Source organism: Anguilla anguilla, chromosome 2, assembly GCF_013347855.1.
Source record: "Anguilla anguilla isolate fAngAng1 chromosome 2, fAngAng1.pri, whole genome shotgun sequence".
Lineage (NCBI taxonomy): Eukaryota > Metazoa > Chordata > Actinopteri > Anguilliformes > Anguillidae > Anguilla > Anguilla anguilla.
The window spans coordinates 24,418,102-24,440,173 of NC_049202.1; the positions used below are offsets into that span (position 1 = coordinate 24,418,102).

Genomic DNA, 22,072 nt, shown 5'->3' on the forward strand with positions numbered 1-22,072 from the left:
ATATTCCTAAATCTGCAGAGCATTTGGACAGGTGTAAAGTGTCCCCAGCTGCAGGTATTGTAGTGGAAAGAAGGAACTCATGCTGATAGTTTTCCACTGTGTGGGAGAGATCAAGATCAGGTGACAAGCAGGTGCAAGCTGGCACACACGCATATATGCGCACACAAACAAACACACACAAACACACACATACACACGCACACACAGACACACACATATGCACGCACACACAAAGAATAGCTTGTCAGACAGAATGAAAGATGGAAAGACAGGCTCACATGATGTTACATTATTACATTACATTACAGGCATTTGGCAGATGCTCTTATCCAGAGCGACGTACAACAAAGTGTATAACCATAACCAGGAACAAGTATGACGAAACCCCTAGAGAGAAGTACCGGTCCAAGTGCAGGGAACAACCGCATAGTTCAACTTGGACCCTGAAGGTTAAACTGATTAACACTAACAACGAGAACGGCAACAATGCAGTCTATGGAAAAAATACAAGCTGTTTCAAGATGTTTCTCGATCTGTCAGATGCATCTGCTAGTCAGAAACACCTGTGACGGAAGCTGTAAGAGAGAGATAAAGAACAGAGCACAAATGAAGAAGGAGGAAACAGAGAAAGGAAACAGAGACAGAAAGAGAGAGGGTTAATAAAAGAGGACACAAAAGAGAAGAGAACAAAAAGGTGGAAAGCCAAGAAGAGAAGAACATTTTCCTACAGCACATGGAGAGACACATTCACACTCTGATCCAAGACGCTGGGTGGATGGTGGAGAGGAGACTGATTCAAGGTGTGTTTCTCCTGCATGTCTCACAGCACCCCAAACCCTTAGTTTGAAGTAAGGAGCAGCCAAGGGACACAACAGCGCACATATCTGGGGACAAGGGGGCATTGTTGTAGACCAGGGTACAGGAGGTGGGGAAGGGGGAGGGCAGTTTTCAGGGCAGAAGTAGGGGGGTGGGACAGTTATCAGTAGAAGACGTGAGAGGCTAGCAGTTATCAAAATAACACAGAGGCAGAGGGATGAGCAAGATACAGCAGATCCTCCAGGACATGGTAATTGAACCGGATCTACTGGCCGAGCTGAATGAGGAGCAGAAGCATATCCTGTTCTACAAGATCCGGCAGGAACAGGTTCAGTGCTGGGAATACCGCGAGACCCAGTTTGAAAAACAGAACCCTGGCCCATCAGACTGCTCCCAGAAAAGTGAGTACTGCTTCTATCTGACATATGCACTCTGTTGGTACAGAAAAGTACTACAGGTAGGGCATGATGGGGGGATTCATTTATATTGCTTACACTTCAATGCGTCAGTTTGCTGGGTGTATGTGAAAGTGTGCTTTGGCTCATGGAAAATCTTTCTGATTGTGAGGTGAAGGACACAGTGCCAGCACAGGTGTGCCCTAGCAGTTTCAACTGTTCGAATGAAACAAGCAAAGGGGCCCGTTTCAGTTTCCAAATGCCCAGGAGAATTTTTGAAAAATGTTAATAGTAAAATCGACATTTTCAAGGTTGTCCTGAAAACAGCCGTGTATTTGCCATTCATGGCTAAATCATGGCACATCCGGTTACTTTCCTGAACTCTGACCTTTGTGTGGCTATATCATTGACAACCGTAGAACCCGGTTTCAAACTTCCTGTTAATTTCTGTTTACATTCATATGTAGTAGCTAGGTAGCCTAGGCAGCTCAAAGAGAGTAAATAGAATATACTGATGTACTAACTATTGGGAGACTCCATTTTTCAGCGAGATTCTGATACAATCATAGCGCTGACAGGCCACCAAAAACTTCACTGCATGACTATTTAACTAGCTTGCACTAATGTTAGCAGAAACCCTATGAAAAAGTTGGTGCTAGCACTACTTCATAACAAGCCTTGTAAACTCCAACTGACTCTTCCAAGTGCTCTGGCAAAGGAAATCCCCTTTTGATGTCTGTGATCTCAGTCTTTAGCAGGCTAGCTTGTGATATTTTCTAGTTCTCTGAGTATGGAGACGGCTCACAGATCTGTATTAGAATTAGAAAGGAAATGAGGTAAGTTACAGCGAGCCATGTAGTCTGATGTTAACTAACTACAGTAAATAGCTTGTAATTGTTTGCCTTTGTTCATCTAGTGTGGTAAAACGTTATGTGTCTGCAGGTGTGTACAACACAAAACCCCCGCAAAACTAATTATATTTTTGTAGTCAGAATGCACTGTCATAGGTTCTGTCTCTTTGCTATTATTTTGATGTCGTATACAGGTTTGTGTGATCAAATTTTAGCAATGTGATATACACTCAGAAAAAATATTATTGGACAGTGGTTGCATAAAACAGTAATAAGTTCACTCAAATAAATCATTGTCTTCATAAAAATAGTTGGATTTGCTTAAAATCATGGACTGTGGTTTAGCACAATGTTAAGTATGTGTGACATCTTCAACTTAATCAGTTGAAGTCACATATTAAGAGTACAGCAGACACAGCAGATTGAGAATTCCTGTAATGGTCTTTTATTTTAAAACTGAATCATAATAATAATAATAATAATAATAATAATTGATTGTGCAGGATATATATAGTGCTCACTACGAAACGCAAATCAAAAATTAGCAAAAATAGTCCGAATAGTCAAAAAAATTATGTCCTATGTCTTTTCCTAACCACTTTTTCTTGACCTCAATGGAAAACGTCATGAGGTCAAGGAAAGATGTGAAAGAGAATTCATAAGGACTTAGGAAAAGACAACTGCGATGCTAAGAGAATCCGACTGCACTTACACTAGGCTACGTAATTATGCGATGGCGGATGTTATTGACGTGGGTCTGCCGTGGTGTAACTACAATGTTCCAAAGATGGACTACTAAAAGTGCATGTTAGATACTTCTCCCCGTGCGTTCTTACCTTGTTGTTTCAGGCAGGCTATATAAACGTGGACAACCCGGTGAAAAATATTACTTCATTACCAAGGTTACCGAATGGTGCGTCATTTTAATGTTGCTGCCGCAAGGAATTGTGGTACGGCATTAACTCTTTCCTTTCATAATAGAAGGTCCAGCGTTCCTTATGCTAAAGGAGATAAGAAAGGAAGCATTGAAACACCTTTCCTTAGCATTTAGAGAATTCGACCAGCTCTTATCATGACTGCCACTTAGATACTTTCGTGCCATTTCACTCAGTTAGGAACGTTCCTTAGCAAAAAGGACTATTCTGACGCAGCCCCAGTATGCCTTAGCTTCCTGCTTCCATTCATTTTCTGGCAAAAGACTCCCGGGAGCAGCAGAAGCCAGCCTTATATACCTCCCCTTCAACTGGAGCTAGCCTAATCCAAGAAAAACAAAACAAAACAAAAAAAAAACAATGTTAACTAGCTAACGTTAATATGATAACCGCTTTTAACTAACATTAGCATTGTCACTTCAAATAGCCAGCTTGCTCACCATAGCATAGTTAAAGACCCTGTGCAGCCTTCCTTTTCTTACATTTAAATTGTTCCTTTAGTTACTAAATTACAATATATATGTATTTTTTATACTTATTAGACTTTGAAAAGATTAAAACCCTGTTTTGATGTAAAACCTGAATTTCTTAATATAGCAGACTCAAGACTGGCTGGGCGTGTCAGTTCTGTCCTAATTATTTATGCATTCACTTTTGATTGACAGCCCGGGCCGCTCACTCCCACTGACCTGGATCAGCGCTCACTCCACGTAAAATCAGTTGTTAGATAACGTTAGCTAGTTATCATACGACCGTAATAATGGATAACGAGTTACAGATGAGGTTAACGGTAACGTTATATTTTGTAGACTTGATTCGATTAATAGCAGAACGTCATCTAGCCCGAAAGGATGTTTACCGGAACCGGTCCGTTCAACCAGTAAGCGTCCGTTCGGGCTAAACATCATCGACAGCGAAGTAAAGTGAGGTTAGGACGTCTAACATTATGATTTGTAATATAATCTATATCAACGTTAAGTAACTTTAACGTTAACTGATCATATTAAGCAAAGGCTTAATTAGATTATCGATAGCATCAAAGCTATCTAGGATTCCCTGATTGGGTTAGTTAGCTACGTTGCGTTTCATGTACATTGAGCTAGGTAGCATGCGTAAAAAACACCTAAAGTAAAAAGACAAACAGACCTTATCTTGATCTTGATTGATAGTTGGCACAGTATCTGGCTTTAGAAACATTGTCTTGGCAAAACCCATCCTCTTCTGTTCCAAATTGTAGAATTAATCAGGGGTAAAATGTGTACTGCACAATTTTATCACCTTTGATATTTCTAACTTTGCACCGTTTTGTTTTTCTATATAAACAATCCAGACCTTTCAGAAACTTGGATCTTTTGGCAAGGCGTGAAAAGATGCATTCCTATTTCTGCAATCTTTAATCACACAAAAAGGCATTGTTGAACTGGATGGTTAGCTAATGTTAGCAGCAGACCCACGAAATATGTAGGCTATTTGAGAATTTGGTCATGGCTTTGAACTTGGGAGCGCACACTACATAAATATTCATACTGGGTGAGTGTTTTAGCCACCACACATTGGTCAATACAAATGAGAAACATTTGTGATGTCACGATCTTGGTCTCAAAACCACCAATACCAAATACTCCACCAGGCGGCAATGTCGAGCATTGTATAGTGTTTAGGGGAAAAAACTAATTCATTACATACATGTATGAAATACTTTTAAAATCAATGTGTAAGTAACCTTATAGTCATAATATAAGCATTTTAAAATCATGATTTTGACTGCACAGGGTCTTTAAGTAGTTATCATAATAATGTTAGCTAGCTAATGTTCTTTCTTTAGGATGTGATGTGACATGTAACATTGCTATCTAGTTACATCATATCCTAAAGAAACAAATTAATCAAGCATACAAATTACTGTTTCTAATACAGCCTCTCACAGCTAATGAATGTTATATGTACTTATCGGTGACAAAATTGTGTCTACATATATAGACATGGCTTGATTCAGCATCCCAGAGTTTTCACCTCACGTCAAATATTGGCCAGTGTCCTCTTTCTTCTCCTCATTGGCCTGGTCTTTTTATGTGGGAGGACATAAAACTTAAAATTGATGTTTTTGGCTTTGTTATTTGTAAAGTCCACCACACAACTTTTTTGGCATTTTTATAATCTTGAAAATCAACTGACTGCTAATACTAACTATATGGAGCTCAACACATTGTGTAAACTTAAAATCGGTGTTCTTGGCTTTGTTATTTGTACAGCCCACCACACAACTTTTTAACATTTATATTATCTTGATAGTCCACTGCCTGCTAATACTAGCTATATGGAGCACAACAGATGGGGGCATGGCCTATTTATATTCTGTCTCTATGATCATAGCTGACCCCGCCCCTTCAATGTTGATTGACAGGCCCCATGGTTTTGTTAAAGTCATGCCCACCACAAATGTGTTTGAAAAGCCGAGCTAGGGACAAGCATCGGAAATTAGCATATGCTATAAATGCTGTGATACATTGCATTGGTTCGTCAATAAGCTATGTTTAAATGTATCTGTCCCTATCAAATAAACATTAAATAAATAAATAAATAAATAAAAAACAAAGATGATAATAATAATATTAATAATAATAATAATAATAATAATCATCATCATCATCATCATCATCATCATTACTGGACCAGGAAGTGGTTTGAAACTATGGGATTTTCCATAGAAGAAAACTTAAATAATGATATCTTCTCATGTGCAAACAATTACATAATGTCCTTCTCCAAACAATGCATTTTCATATTAGTTGATTTTTTTATTCTGATTTATGATATTGTTTTGAAACTACATAAAAGATGTTTATGTCATCGAGCTGCCAACTATGGAGAATGCTGCATAGAGCTCAACGTAAATGTCTGTTGTTTAGTTTTAGCCATTAGCCATTACTCTAGCCATTAGCCAGGTCACTGTTGGGTATGTCATATTTGGCATACGATTTGCATAAGAAGCATGACATTGGTTAGGTAGAAGTTTTTCAATTTATTTTTTAAGTGTATTTTTTATAGGCCTATGTTATATGTTGTGGATGTGTTATAGCCTTTGTTAAAATGTTAGAATGGCCATGCTTATTTTAATTCCTAAATTACATTTGTACCAGCTTTACTTTCCATAAGCTTGTTTTTGTGAAGTTTTTTTTTTTTTTTGCAGATTATTCCAACTGTAAGGTACAAAACATCTAAAACACAACTTTCAAAGTTCAGTATATGGATGAAGACTATCACATCCCTAGAAAAGAGCTGATAACTGTATGAATTATGAGTCATTCTGTGGTGCAAGTGAGTGATTTTGGGATGCAGGTCAGTGAGTTTGCACTGTAGGTGAGTGATATTTGGGTGCAGGTGATGGGGTACAGGTGAGTGATTTTGGATTGCAGGTGAGTGATTTTCAGGTGCAGGTGATGGGGTACAGGGGAGTGATTTTGGACTGCAAGTGAGTGATTTTTGGGTGCAGGTGATTGGGTACAGGTCACTGATTTTGGACTGCAAGTGAGTGATATTCGGGTGCAGGTGATGGAGTACAGGTTAGTGATTTTGGGGTGCAGGCGATGGGGTACAGGTGCGTGATTTTGGGGTGGAGACGATGGGGTACAGGTGACCATGTTTTTCTACAGGTGGCAAACGGGGCATACAGTGGCTCCTGGGCTCTGATGGGGAGGTGTGGGTGTGGGTGATGGGAGAAGGGCCTGGAGACCGACCATTTGAGGAGATTGTGGAGCAGCTGATGTCAGAGAGAGCCAGGAGACAAGCCCAGCAAGAGGCACAGGAGCTGTGGTGAGGAGGACCTTTGGGGAGGAAGAGCATACCAGTTCTAGCAGTGAGGGGGAAAGGCAGGCAAAGAGAAGTGCAACATTCTGTAATCAACTGGGTGAAAAAAATTGGTGCCATTTAATCAATGCATTAAATACTCTGCCTGGCCAAAAAAAAAGTTTCCGTTTGGATTTTTTTGGACAGTGCCCACTGTACAAGCCTCTGGAGGCAGTGTTATGATCTGGGGTTGCTTCAATTGGTCAGGTCTAGGCTCAGCAACGTTATGCAGAAATAAAATGAAGTCAGCTGAGTACCAGATTGTACTGAATTACCAGGTTACCCCATAAATGGATTTTTTCTTCCCTGACGGCACGGCTATATTCCAGGACGACAATGCCAAGATTCATCGGGCTCAAAATCCAGAAAAAATTGTGAAAGAGTGGTTCTGGGAGCATGAGGAATCATTTTCACACATGAATTGACCACCACAGAGTCCTGACCTTAACCCTATTGAAAGTCTTTGGGATGTGCTGGAGAAGACTTTACGGAGTGGTTTGACTTTCCCGTCGTCAATACAAGATAATGCAATTCTGGACGGAAATAAATGTTGTGACGTTGCATAAGGTTGTCGAAACAATGCCATGATGAATGCGCACCATAATCAAAGCTAAAGGAGGTCCAACAAAATATTAGAGTGTGCGACTTTTTTTTTTGGCCAGGCTGTGTATTTAGAATATTTAAAGTATGAATGTTAGGACATGAAGCTGGTTGTGAAGTCACAGTTTTAATAGATAGGGAGGTGTTCCATTTTCCTTTGGCAGCTGGCTCATCTCATTAAATGGTTCATTTACCCCCATGAATACATCCTTGTGAAACACTCCTTGTGCCCATGACCCCAACCCCCAGGCGTGTGAAAGAGGCAGAGATTGAACAGAAGTTCAGAGAAGCAATGGCCAAAGAGAAGGCTCGCTGTGTGGCAGAAAAATGGAAGGAGGAGACAGAGGACAGGAAAGAGGAGCGCATCCGGGAGGAGCTGAAGGTAGGAGTGGCCTCTGCTGTCATGCTGCCAACACAATATTCTATCACTGGAGCAGTTTCCACCACAAGACTTCAGTCTAAAACCCTTTTCACGCATGCACCAAAATGTTATGAAACTTTACTGTTTAAGAGCTTTGCATGATTGAGAGCCAGAGTTGGTCATTCTGGAAATTTGCTGGCTCAAGACCGAGTAACATTTACGGAAATGTTTAGAATCATTACATTACATTTTACATTACATTTATTTGGCAGACGCTTTTATCCAAAGCGACGTACAAAAAGTGCATTTCATGGTCATAGACAACTACTAAACACAGGTTCAATAAGATACAATACTTATTTTGTACAGCTATTTCTAGCCAAGAACACAGTTTAGTTCACAGTGAACACTATTCTGACCTAACCTCTGCAAAGCCAACTAGGCAGAAGAATAAGCTACAGTATTAGGACAAATACAAATTACCAAAAAGTGCTGGGATGGGGCAACATGTAACAAGTGTCATAAAAAGGGGGGGGGTGGATTTAGAGTGAAATATACAGCGTGGTGGTAGTTAGTCCAGGTGTAGTCTGAAGAGATGAGTCTTCAGGCCACGACGGAAGATGGGTAGTGAGGGGGAGGTTCAGAAAGGGATGGGGAGTTCGTTCCACCACTGAGGAGCTAGGGTGGAGAAGCTCTGTGATCAGCATTGGCGGGAACAAAGCTGTAGTATTAGGTCAGGAGACCTACTTCAATCAGTGTCATATTTCAGTGTGAATGAACTGACCACTAGGTTGGCATTCAGTTATTCAGTACTCCGGTTATTAAATCTGAAAGGAAAAATGAGCTGCATGGGTACCCTTGAACAGAATGAACCTCATTTTTTTTGACCACATACAATTGATCCATTAAATCGGAACATTAAAACTGGACCCTAAAATGATAACCTGAAACTTAACTTCTAGAAATAAGTCCTGTATGCTATACTGAGTCCTAATAATCCACCGAAGAAGTGTATTTCAACATTAGTTTGGGATTAGTATTAAGGGATTTGTATGGCTGGCCTGTATCCTTCAGCTATCTTCCTGACTGTGAAGCCAGAAGAATGATGGTTATCAGTCATGTCTATAGAAGACAAAAAACTTCACACATTTCATCCAATTTCCATGCAGTGAATGACATCTGAACTGCTTTCAATGGATGACAGTTTAAATTTAACTTATACTGCATAGGAGCTTGTCATTGCACAATGGAAAAACACAACAATCTGATTTGCATAACCAAATGGCATAAAAGTGTGAAATGAAATAAGACTGTCTGTGAACAATGGTACTGGCAGCCAATTTCAGTCCAGTGACATCACATGATCACTGCCTCTTGTTTCTTTCAAAACCATAATTACTTAATTAGAACAAAGATTAGTATTAGTCCAACTTATTAAATGTTTCATGTCTTCTGCTTTGAATTATTTAGGATGTAGAAATGAGGAATGTAGAAATGGATGTAGAATGTTGACCTCACTGAGAGAGTACACCTTCATTTACTGGTCTCGTCTGGTGATTGACCTTCATGGTGCCAAGGGTGAAGTGTTTCTACTGAAATATGTTTGGGACACTGGCCTGTGTATAACCAGACGGCAGGCAGTGTGTCGGTGTGTGTGTATGTGTGTGTGCGCATTTGCGTGCATGTGCAGGTGTAACTTACTTCTTTGGCTGAGGCAGGGCTTTAGTTTTATTTTTTTGTATGGGTAAGCCCCTTGTGTAGTGATGTATAAACTGGACTCCATCTTTGAGTTGATGCTTTCCACAATCACTCTGGCCTTTATTCATATTAAAACACAAGATGTCATTATCCATCCATCTCTCTCAGTCTGACCATATATCACCTCTCAGGTTGAACCCTTTGAAAATAATGACAGGCAATATATTAATCTGAAAGGTGCTATATATGCAGAGTGCTATTTGAATATGAGGCACTAAATAATTTTGAAATGTGTTATTTGAATATGAAAAGCACTTTACAAAACCTTTTTTTGGTCATTTCCATTCCACAGAAATGTAAGGAGGAGGAGAGGCAGAGAGGAGAAGAGGAGGTCCGGCGCACAGAGGAGAGGAGGGCAAAGGAGCTGTACATCTCTCTGCGTCAGGAGGACAGAAGGAGTGAGACAGAGGACAAGGAGAGGCAGGAACAATGTGAGTGAAAGAGGGGGAGAGAGCAGGAGAAAGGAGGGGGGAGAAAAGAAGTGAGAGAGTAGTGGGAAAGCCCAGGAGCCAGGACTGAAGGGAGGATACAAAATTCCAGGACAGGTTCAGAATTTCTATTCATACAACTGTACCTTCATGTCTAGATCTTGTTGACTAGTCATCAGTGCCTTAGGAGGTCTTAGTTTTTTCGTGGTTCTTTGTTGGTGTTTCCCAACTGATTATTGGGTTTTGCTAATTTTCTTCTGTTCCTGATGTCATATTTTTGCTGTGTTATGCCACCTCATGACAGTCAGGGGTGTGATAGAGTTTTACTGCTATTGGTCGGCAGTGGGGCGGCACGGCAGTGCAATGGATAGCATTGTCGCCTCACAGAAAGAAGGTCCTGGGTTCAGGTCTTCTCGAATCCAGGGCATTTCTGTGTGGAGTTAGCATGTCCTCCCTGTATCTGCATAGATTTACTCCCACGATCCAAAGACATGCAGATTTAGGTTAATTGGAGAGTCCAAATTGGCCATAGGCATGAATGTGTGAGGGAATAGTGTGTGTGCCCTGCGATGGATTGGCGACCTGTATAGGGCATATTTCTGCCTCTTTCCCAGTGTATGCTCGGATAGGCTTCAGGCCCCCCCGTGACCTTGACCAGGAATAAGCGGGTTATAAACAGTTGAGGCCAAACGTTTACATACACCTAGGCTAAAGACATTCAAACTCAACTCCACACATTTCATGTTACCATACATTTCCAGTGTTAAGTCAATTAGGGTGTCTACTTAATTTCCATAAGAGGTAATTTCAAAATAATAGCTAATGCCCTATTTGCACGGGACTAGTATTACCTGGGGACCTCTAGTAATTTGTAATAATTGCGGAGGTCGTCTGTGATCTTAATCCCATGCAAATCTGCCATGTCCGTAATTTGTAAAAATTAAACCGCAAATTACCTACCATATTTCACCAAACACAGAGGTCATGTGATAATATTAGTACCGTGAGAATCAGCATCTCAGTGATTTGGGGTCGTATTTTACTGTTACGCAGAGCAGAGCCTTGACATTTTCAATCATATCCGGGGGGATAATGTCAATAAATTCATAGACATATATACATAGACGCCGCTTTGGATCGTACGCCAACGTCGCCGCCATACTGGACCAGGCAAGACTGGCCTGAAAACAAATACAAGTAATCGGAGGAGCTGCGGTTTTTCTGGATAAAAAGCACTATAACGTTTACATTTGTCAACCGATTTCAATGAGTCGTTTTTATATCCAAGGGTTTATGATCTACGTGGAGTACAAAAAACAAAAAAAAAGTTTTATCTCCAGTTACTTAGAATCTGGACAGTTAGGCTATAATCTCTGCTAGACGCTCAAGAGAAGAGTGTGTATCAACTTTAGGTTTACATGAACTGAATTACTTACATGGTGGAAAATAATTCATTGTCATAAGGAATTGCCACGGTTCATTTTTACCTGGCAAGCTGGCTAGAAAGTAATAAATGCATTGCTAGCTAATTTGAGTAGGATTGTAAGCATCAAATAACCTTGATTGTAAGGCTAGCTTTGCTTGTTACCTACCTACACACTCCTCTCTTGAGCGTCTAGCAACGGTTATAGCCTAACTATTGAGATTCTAGGTAACTGGAGATAAAACCTTTTTTTGTACTCCACGTAGATCATAAACCCTTGAATATAAAAACGACTCATTGAAATCGGTTGAGAAATGTAAACGTTATATTTAGGGATGAGCGAGTACACCATTATCTGTATCTGTATCTGTTCAACCAACAAAATTATCTGTATCCGTATCTGTACTCGGAATGGGCGGGGCTTAAACCGGAAGTGTGTGTGGCATAACCGGAAGCTGTTATTTTAACGTTTTAGCAAAGCCCCTAGTGGTCGGCACGCTGGCATGCCGCGATTACTGAACTCAGACATTCAGTGCTACTGCAACCAAAGTATGAGTAAACAGAAATGCTTTGTTTTTGTTTCATTAGTAGACCATACATGACAACTAGACTAAATACGGAATTTCGCCTGGCCACCATTGTCGTTCTGGTCGTTCATTTAACACGCACCCCCTCCCTGCAGTCTCATCTGCAACTACACCCCCCACCCATGACATAATGGACAATATTGTCTATCTGGGCATTCAAAAAAATATTCTTTCACCACTCAAAAATCGTACTCCGTCATAGCAACAAGATAAACCCGACAATAGCCCTAAAATATGCCAATACAGCAGTGAAAACGCTGCTCACTGAATAACGAAATAAACCAGACAAAGTTTTAAAAAATTATACCATGTCATTCTACAGTCAATATCTGGGACTAAATATTGAATAAATACACAACCTTACCGTTAGTTTTACGCGTAGAGATGTCCCTTTTGAGACTGAGTGATCATATATTGTCTTGGACAATCCGTTTGTGAAATATACGCGCATTTGTGATGCTTGGGTACCTTCCAAAATAGCTGTGCCTAATACCACACGTGTCGTTTATGGTGTTGTCGCCTTTTTTAGTACAGTCTGGCTTGATTGACAATTCATTTATTCAGTAGGTGAGAGTATAAGCTTTCTAACGATGTATGACATGTCTAATTTTGTTTTTGGAATAGCGTTTTATAGGTCAGCGTAACCGAAAATTTTCTAATCGTCGCATTCACTCTGTGGTAGCAGTAAAAGACGCTGTTATCATTACTCTGGTTTCATTAGTTTTTTAAATGAACTGACGGTTTGAAGACAGTAGTAGACAGAGTGCGCCAGGTTACAGTTGGCTAACCACTATGTACTGCATGTCTAGTGATTTCAAGGGGAGCGACGACGTCTAAATTTGTACAAAAGTGATATTGCATTAGTACAGTGGATGTATAAGAATCCTAGGAGGTCAATGATGCTAGTAGAGTGTGTGTATGACATTGCTAAATGGTAGGAAATACAAGTACATGCTTATATCGTGTAGTCGCTAGCTAACTGGCTAGTTAGCCCCACTGTAGCAAGCTAGAAATGTCCGTTTGTAATCAGTAATATGTGCTTACGTGTGAATGTCCAGTAAATGTGTGTTTAGCTATGAGAATAATGTGTTGAGCCGAATCTGAGAATTGCAAACACTATTTTATTGAGAATATATGACAATATCTATATATGATAATAGATCCCTGTGGACAGAGTAGCTGTGACTATGACAAGATTGTGTTGTGTGGCGCAGCAGCAGTGAACTTTGTATAGGTTCTGTGTAGAGGAGGAGCTCTGTGTGTGGCTGGCCTATCACGAGTACCGATATTGACACATTTTACTTGGATGGTACTCGTGCTCGTAAAAAGTGCATTATCCCTACCGGATACTCGTTTCATCCGAGTATTCGGCTCAACCCTAGGTATAGTGCTTTTTATTCAGAAAAACAGCAGCTCCCCCGTTTACTTGTATTTGTTTTCAGGCCAGTCTTGCCTGGTTCAATATGACGGCGACGTTGACGTATCGCAGAAACGGGCCGAAGCAGTCAATGCGGCGTCTATGAGTAAATTCGAGTAAAATACAGACTTTGCTTATCCCCTGCGAATGCGCCGCACGAAACACAGACGTGGGGGGGGGGGGGGGGGGGGGGGGGGACTTTCTAAATCACATGGGGGTCCCCAGGTAATACTAGTCCTGTGCGAATAGGGCACCGCTTTACGCCGGGTGTAATGCCAGTACAGCTGTGAAAAACACTTCTCACTACACTTCTCACTGAACACTAAAATAAACAAGACATTTTTCAAAAATTATATCATGTCATTCTACTGTCAATATCTGTGACTAAATATGGAATAAATATACAACCTTATCATTGGTTTTACACACAGAGATGTCCCTTTCTAGACGGAGTAATACCAGACATGTTATTTTCGGTGTTGTCATCCTTTGTAGTACTATCTGGCTTGATAAACAGCTAATCGATCCAATAGGTGACAGAATAAGCTTTCTAACGATGTACAATTTGTCTAATTTTACTTTTGGAATAGTGTTTTATAGCTCAGCGTAATCAGATGTTTTGTCTCATTATAGCTGCATTACGCATTCAGTCTGTGGTAGCAGTAAAAGACACAGCACCTGGCGAAATGTTACCGATGACTTTCTTTATTTCTTGGAAAATACTATTATTCTTGAGAAATTCTGAGCATGGCTAAGGCATGTGTTTGCTGATAGACCTTGCTGATATACTGTTTTCTGGGCTTAGTTAGAACTGGGGAGCGACAGAATTCATTCTGTCTCTGTCTCTATTTACTGAACACAGATAAGATTTCACCATCCAAATGGAAGTGTTATTGCTGAAAATATTTAGGTTAAATACATTATTTTTGAAATTAAGTGTCTTCAAATAGGTTAGTGGTATCTTAGAATGAGGACATCACACTGTAACGTAAGCATTCTTTGGTTATCTTGTAGTTTGTGTTTAAAGTCGGACTGAAATTTGAAATAAATAAATAAATCATTATTTATATTCTATACCATTGAAAAATTGTTTTTTAAATGGTTTTAAAATGTTTTTTTAATGAAAAAAATTATACTTTTGGACACAAAAATGTTAATATCATGTTACTATGGAGGTCAGATACTGTGTGGGCGGGGGTCGAGGGCATACTCCTTGTGTTTTGAGTGACAGCTAGTGGATGGACCGTCTGAGGCTGAGATTACGGCTAGAGTGACCGCCGGTTTTTTCCCATGGCGCGCAGAAAATACTTAAAAATACATTTTAAAATGACAGAAAAGTAGACAGCTGAAGTTAGCATTCCCTCCCAGTAGGCTAGTACAATGAACTCGGGTGAACTCAAATTACGATGGGGGAAAAAAAAATAAAAGTGCGGATGGTGGGAAAATGTTGACTGTGACAGCCATCAAGATAAAATAATAGGGTGACAGGCTACATTTCAGTAGATAGGTAAAGCTAAATGAGTTGTCATATTGCACAAACTCAACAAATCTCCGTAGCTAGCTAGATAAATAATATTTGGCTTTCCTGAATTGTTGCTATATTTTGTGTGATAATTATGTTGATGCTAAGATTGCTTTTAAGCTATGCCAGCTAACGTTAGCGAATGTAGCTGTTAGCTATCTTCCATGTAAGCCAGGTGAAGGTAATTCATACACTCAGTAATTATATAATCCAAAATATAATATCCTCCGTACTGCTCCGTACTGTATTTGATCGAATTGTGGGGACTGCTGCAGGGTTCAGTCGCAGTTCCTTGCAAAATCCACTCTGTTTTTGCGCCCAATTCAAAAAGTCGTCTGGTTTAAAATACAGACTGCAGACTCTTGTGTTGTTTCACACTAATGAACCTGATAAAAATTCTACCCACTTGTTTTTTACATTTGTGTCCTTCGGGGCTGTGTGTAGTGAGTCACTATTTGTGCATCCTTCAACACAACAGTGCCGCTTGCAAGATGCCATGTTTGCCAGACTTGACACTGGCAAATGCAGCCTAGCCCTCAATGTCAATCATAAGCAAATGCACGCTGTGATAGGCTGCATGCAAATGAGACCGCTTCCTGACGTCAGGGAGCAGCAATTTTAAAAATGTGGAAGTACGTGGCGCAGTGATTTTTAAAACATCAATTTTTATATTTCAAAACAAAAAATTATAAACTGTAAATGATTTGATAATACAGCTGACACTGCCTTTTTTACCACCAGGGGGAGTACAAAATATAAGCGAAGCAATTTCAGTCCGACTTTAATGTATGTACCGGATGTGATATCAACTGGAACACTGCCAAAACGTGGTGGACGGTTGAATATTGTTTTAATGTAGTCCCATCCCCATGCAAAAAAAGATCACATACTGTAGAGTACAGAAAAACTTACGAGAGTTAATGATTACACATTTAGGTACTGTACCACAGTATGATAATGTTTTTGCATTATTTTTTCAATCTGATATCAATGTTTCAGCTTAAACCTTCATGGGGCACATGTATGTGCTTTATAATGGACAAAAAGCATTTTTTTCAGTTTTGGATATGTTTCAGGACCCCTAGATTTTAAGCCACTGTACTGCAAAAGCTTGTAATTCCCACTTGAAAATGATACAACAGTGAGTTTCTTCAACCAAACAGTTGATTTGCAGTGAAATACATGATTGTGTTGTGATTTACAGCAATGCATAATTTAGACATTTTGGATAGATTTGGAGACACATGGTACACTCCTTACATTTTGATTAATTGATCTTTAGTAGTTCTGCATATCCACCCTTCGATTTGACGCACTTGTGGTCAAGGAGTTTTCGATCCAGGACATGTTTAACCTGCTGTATATTTGCTATCTCTCAGTATTTCATTGCAAACTAAAAAATGGGCAAATTGATTTTTGATTTTTTTTCCTAGGCAATTGCATTTGTGACACAGTTTATATTCATAATTTAGGAATAAATTGAATACATTTAGGTAGTATTGAAAATGGTACAAATATCTTGCTTCATTTAAGCCATTTCTCAAGTCTCTGTGATGCTCACATCTGGAGTTATAAAGCTTTAAATAGGGTACCCCTAAATGGGCAAGGATTGGCCAGATTTGGCATGTGCGCTAAGGGGTTAAAGAGACAACCAACTTAGCGTATGTAAATTTTTGACCCACTGGAATTCTGATATAGTGAATTAAAGCTGAAATAAATCTGTCTCTAATTGATTGTTTTAAAATTACCTCTCATATGAACAAATTTTAAAATCTTTAGCCTAGGTGTATGTAAACTTTTGGCCTCAACTGTATTGGATGGCTGGGTGGTTAGCAGTGCAGTGCTGTAATTTTGACTGAAGCTGTGATTTGACTGGCAGTGCAGCGCTCAAAGGCAGCAGATGAGGAGATGAAGTTTAAGGCCCGGAGGGCGAGAGATGAGTATAAGCGACAGTCGCTCCGGGCAATCGAGAAAGGGTTGGTGGCTGGGATCAGCGGCCTGTTCCAGAAAACCCACCTCAATGGATCAGGGCAGAACCGCTGGCACAGCTCCGTGATGGAGTCTTCAATTACACCGTCACCCACTGAAGCCATCCAGTCCACAACCAACCCCAGCGGGCAGCCGCCCACAGTACACAACCGTTGGCACCAGAACCGCAGACACAGCACAACCGCTGTGCGCCTCACTGACAGGTACACACACACACGTATACACGCTATCTCTCTCTCTCTTTCTCGCACACACACACAAACACACACTATCTCTCTTGCTCTCTCTCTGTCTATCTCTCTCTCAGACACACACACACACACACACACACATGCACACACACCAGGTAGGTGGATGCAGAGAGAAACACAGACAGAGAGGTGTGTAATCAGCACTTTTCACTGCTGCCAGGGCTTGTATTCCTAAAGCATCTCAGAACAAAAATGCTAATCTAGAATCAGGTTTCCCTCCTTCTATCCCATTCTTATCTTTTATGAACTAAAAGGCAAAACTGATCCTAGATCTACACAGCTACTCTGAGACGCTTTCTGGGCCAAGGTATAATTGCCAGGGTTTTTCCTGCATTGAAATGACTTAGAAGTGTTTTTTCAATGAATTAAATGCCATTTGACTTTTTTTAAAAACAGATCGGATAAAGGTAAAAGTAATGGGCAGGAAGTTGATTAAAAACTCATTTGAAATGAAGACTGAACTGACACATGGTTGTTTGAGCAAGAGGCAAATGAAGTTGTCTCTTACATCTTGGGTTATAATTATGATTTTCCTAATTTCTCCAGAAGAAGCTATACATGGGGGGAGCTGATTATGAATTGCTTTGAAGACAAACTGTGCCGTCTGGAGTATGTTTGCTTGATAAATGTGGAGCATAGCTAATTTCTTAAAGAGTGATTGTGAATGAGCTGAGTAGCCTGCATATGATGTGATTTGAATGCAATGGTTTTGAAGCAGCTGGATACGGAGCATTTTAGTATGATGATATTGGCCCAAATGATATTGCAGTAATTTATGCAAGGGAAAACCATAATAATAAGTAAATATTACTTAATTACAGTAGTATAACTCCAACATTGTTTTTTGTTTTTTGCAATTTTGTACGAATTAAATCGTTTTAATTTGAGGATTCCAGCAAAGTTTGTCTGAGAATCTAGACAAAGAGGTTAAGGAAACTGAAACATTGCTGATCATTGTCAAGATTGAACTGAGAAGTAAAATTCTGAAAACCCTTTAATGTTACGTAGGGTACAAGTAGCACCAGTGACAAGGGACAGTTGCAAGCATTCTTTGAGTGTAGTCATGTATCAAAATAATTTAAATGCAGTAAGTTAGCATATGTGTGGATTAATTGAGTTAAAAGATAATTAAATTTTACACCCTATGTTTTGAGTGACAAAATAAAACACATTCCAAGACATATTACAATGCAAAATATTACTATTCCTATAGAACGCCGCCCTTAAAATTTGTAAATCCTTCAGAAAAGGCTATATTCTACCCTCAATATTGACAGTTACAATATGCAAGCCTTCAATAAACATTTGAATTGTTCCAATTTTTTAAAAATTCTGTATGTTTCACTTTTTATGGCCTACATCTCAATGCATTGTGGTGGTCTCTTGAAGACCAGAACTTTACTTTCTAAAAATAGGGAGACAATGTGTTGAGTCCACTGTGGCAGTAAAGCTGGACTGACTGCAGTCAGTGTCACACCAAGTCACCACCTAAACCCTATTTTGAGCGAGGAAAAAGCCCAAATTGCTCTTACATTACATTCCACATCTACATAAGTGGACATCAGTATTAATCTCATGAATACTAAAGTGCAATATCACCAAAAAAGAACTGCAGAAGGCTCATTTGCAATCATTGCATGAAATATTTGGTGGATGAGTGATCCAGCTCTGATTATGAATGTGTGCCCCCGCCCCCCCCCAGTTCCACGTGGGTGTGGCCACCCCGCCCCTGCTCTCGGGACTCCATCCTGCATTGGTTCAGAGATGAGCAGAGGCCCAAAAGAGCTGGGTATGAGAGAAACAGCAACAACATTGCCCCGTGGTTCCATGGTGGGTACTTAAGTGTAACACCCCAAATACACCATCTGCAAAAGAAAATGATTGCTGTGTAGGCACCTCTAAATAATTCACTGGCTGCTCCCAGCATATTTGGTCACAGTATGTGGTTCCCAATGAAGTGCACCTGAAGAAAGGTGAATAATGGCATTCAGCCAGATTCCCTGGTGAAACCTGAGGCACACTTTGTCCTAGAAAACACACACACACACACGCACACGCACGCACACCTATTCAGGCCCTCAGTGGTAATTTCTTTATAGATATCAGTCAGTATGGTTTCAGATGCAAAGTCTTATTTCTGTGATACATGAAAAAGATATGAAATTAAAAGCACTGACTTTCACTATGGTATGTGCCAGTTTACTAAGCTTTCTTAGTTTAGCCTCATCCTAAAAACATTATGAACTAATTGAAGCACCGCAGTATGTCTCCAGTTGGTTGTCGCAATGTATGTTACTATGTTGAAGACACTACACTTTCATTGATCAAAAGTGTACTGTACTAGAATTCCAATTCTATGGTTGGTTAATGGTCTCCAGTGTAGTAACAAATGGGACCTCTGCCAAATCAGTTTTTTTCTGATGCACCTCTGCTTCTGTGTTAATTTTCCACCAAATGAATTGTGAAGTAGTCCTGAATTATTTTATACTATAATTTGCCAATCAGTTTTACTCATTTGACACCTGACACTTTTTTTTGCCCTGGTCAACAGGGCACGCAAGTAAGCATGCAAGCAAAATTGTTGAACTCTGCAATTTACTTTTGAATGTACTTCTGTAAGATTTTGCCTGAGGAAGAGAGGTTGGGTTCGAAAAGGGTCACCACCAGATAGTCAGCACATCAGTGCAGATAGCCTCCTTTGCACCACAGCTTATTAGCTTTTTGCATGTTATGAGCTGCCCGATAAATCTATATTTTTTCAGCACCTAATTCAATTAAATATTTATTTGTATAGCGCTTTTAACAAAGGAGCTTTGCTACAAAGCAGCTTTACAGAGAACAGGGCCCCCAAAGAGTAAGCCTAGGGCAACAGTGGCAAGGAAAAACTCCCTGACTGATAGCAGGAAGAAACCTTGAGCAGAACCAGACTCAGAGGGGGAACCCATCTGCTGTGGGCAGGCACCGTTTTGTTATGGAAAGTCAACAGTGACAGGAGGCGGGGGTGCTCAGCTGGTCTAGCTGGTCTAGGGCTGGAGCTCCGGGGGGTGCTCAGCAAACTTGGGCTAGAGCTCCGGACAGGTGCTCAGAGCCGAGGAAAACGAGAAAAAAAACATTGTTAGGGGGTTCAAAAGGTCAATTAGCAAGCAGAGCAGGAGAGACAGAGGTACCTGCGTGCAATAAGGAAAGCCCCGGCAGAATAAGGCTATGGCAGAATAGCTAAGGGAAACAGGCAAGGGCCAACGCAGCCATGAGGGCAGGCTTGCCAGACCATGACCGGTTCAGCTTAACACAGCACTACCGGATGATGATCCAGTGACAGCACTAACCGCTCAGTCCACCAGAGACTCTATAGCTATGCCCGCCACCCACTCCAAAAAAATCCAACATACCTTACACAAAATGACAACTGCAAATCCACGTTTCGGTGCCTGGATTCCAGTTGTTTCTGCAAATTGCAGTGATTTATTTGCTTCTGTTTTCTTTAGCTTTTGGCAGTCTGTAAAAAGATAGCTCCGATTTCTTGTTGAATCTATTTGTACAGTCAATAGCACAACAACTCTTTCCCATTTTAGATGTGTTTTTTGTGTTTTCGCAGCATTCAAGCTGAACGCTAACGCTGCCACTCAGTAGTCTTTTTGCCACTCAGTGAGTGTAACCGCAGCGACTTCCACTTACTGTGACGTCATGTGCATACCCTCTATAAGGAAGAAGTAAATCATTTAAGTACAAAGGGGCAAGCCCATGTAAGGCTTTAAAGGTAAGAAGTAGTATCTTATAGTCTATTCAGAATTTAACTGGCAACCAGTGAAGCGGTGCTAACACTGGGCTGATGTGCTCGAATCTCCTTGTTCTAGTGAGAATACGAGCTGCTGCATTTTGAATTAGCTGGAGCCCTTTCAGAGAGGAATTTGCACTTCCAGACAAAAGAGCATTGCAGTAATCTAATCTTGAAGTAACAAAAGCATGAACTAGCACAATAATAGGACAATATTTTCCGAATTTTTGAGATATTTCTCAAGTGATAAAAAGCAACCCTAGAGATGTTTTTAATATGTATATAAAATGCAAGATCTGGATCAAAGGTAACACCAAGATCTTTGATTACAGCACTTGAAGTAATAGAGATTCCATCAATGTTAAGCATATAGTCAGATTGTTTGCATCTCAGGGACTTTGGCCCCACTACCATTATTACCATATTCTATGTTCATCTATTAAAGTACAGAAGTATGAGGAACGTGCTGTGGAGAGGGCATGTTTGTAAGTTAGTAGACTGTCTTTCCAGTCCTGGAGGAATACCTGCAATTTAGTAGAATGCCATTTGTGCTCAAGTTGGCGTGAAGCTTGTTCGAGAGCGCAAGTATGGTCATGTATTGTACCAGGGTGCTAATTTCTTATAGCGGACTTTCCTCTTCTTAAGAGGTGCGAAAGTATCCAGGGTTCTGGAAAGTACGTAATTTATGTTGTCTGTCAGCTGATCAATCGAGCTAATGCTTGCATTTTTGTATGCGTTTGGGCATGAGCCAAGAAAATCCCCACAGTGCACAAATGAGCCTGGGAGCTCATTAATAAAAGCATTTGCAGTCCTGGAGAAAAGCTTACGACCAGGTAGAATGAAGGATCTGGTGACACATGACAGACTTGTGAAAGTTGGAAAGTAATTAAATAATGGTCAGATAGCACAGGGTTTGTCACGGGCAGCGAGGGAATGGACCCAAACGCAGAGTCAAAAAAATACTCAAAATCCAAAAGGGTAATCCAAACCGAGAAAGTAACTATTAATAAGAACCAAAAACCAAGCAGATCAAAAAAACAAAGCCACGCAGGGCAAGTTTCAAAAAGTCCAAGCAGAGTTCGTAAAACGCAAAAAACAAAGAAAGCCCAGAAAAACCAAAA

At 40.3% G+C, this 22,072-nt stretch overlaps 1 protein-coding gene across 1 annotated transcript in view; it reads left to right on the top strand.

Annotated features, from left to right (window-relative positions):
* The first annotated feature begins 396 nt into the window (after positions 1 to 396).
* Positions 397 to 22,072, top strand: part of LOC118219783 (SH2 domain-containing protein 4B-like) — a 28,367-nt gene continuing 6,691 nt past the window's right edge. Inside the window, exons 1-6 of the mRNA XM_035403191.1 lie at positions 397 to 1,217; positions 6,648 to 6,807; positions 7,690 to 7,822; positions 9,852 to 9,990; positions 16,816 to 17,128; positions 18,879 to 19,006. Coding sequence (XP_035259082.1) covers positions 1,034 to 1,217; positions 6,648 to 6,807; positions 7,690 to 7,822; positions 9,852 to 9,990; positions 16,816 to 17,128; positions 18,879 to 19,006 — 1,057 coding nt within the window. The 5' untranslated portion in view covers positions 397 to 1,033. The remainder of the gene's footprint in view (positions 1,218 to 6,647; positions 6,808 to 7,689; positions 7,823 to 9,851; positions 9,991 to 16,815; positions 17,129 to 18,878; positions 19,007 to 22,072) is intronic.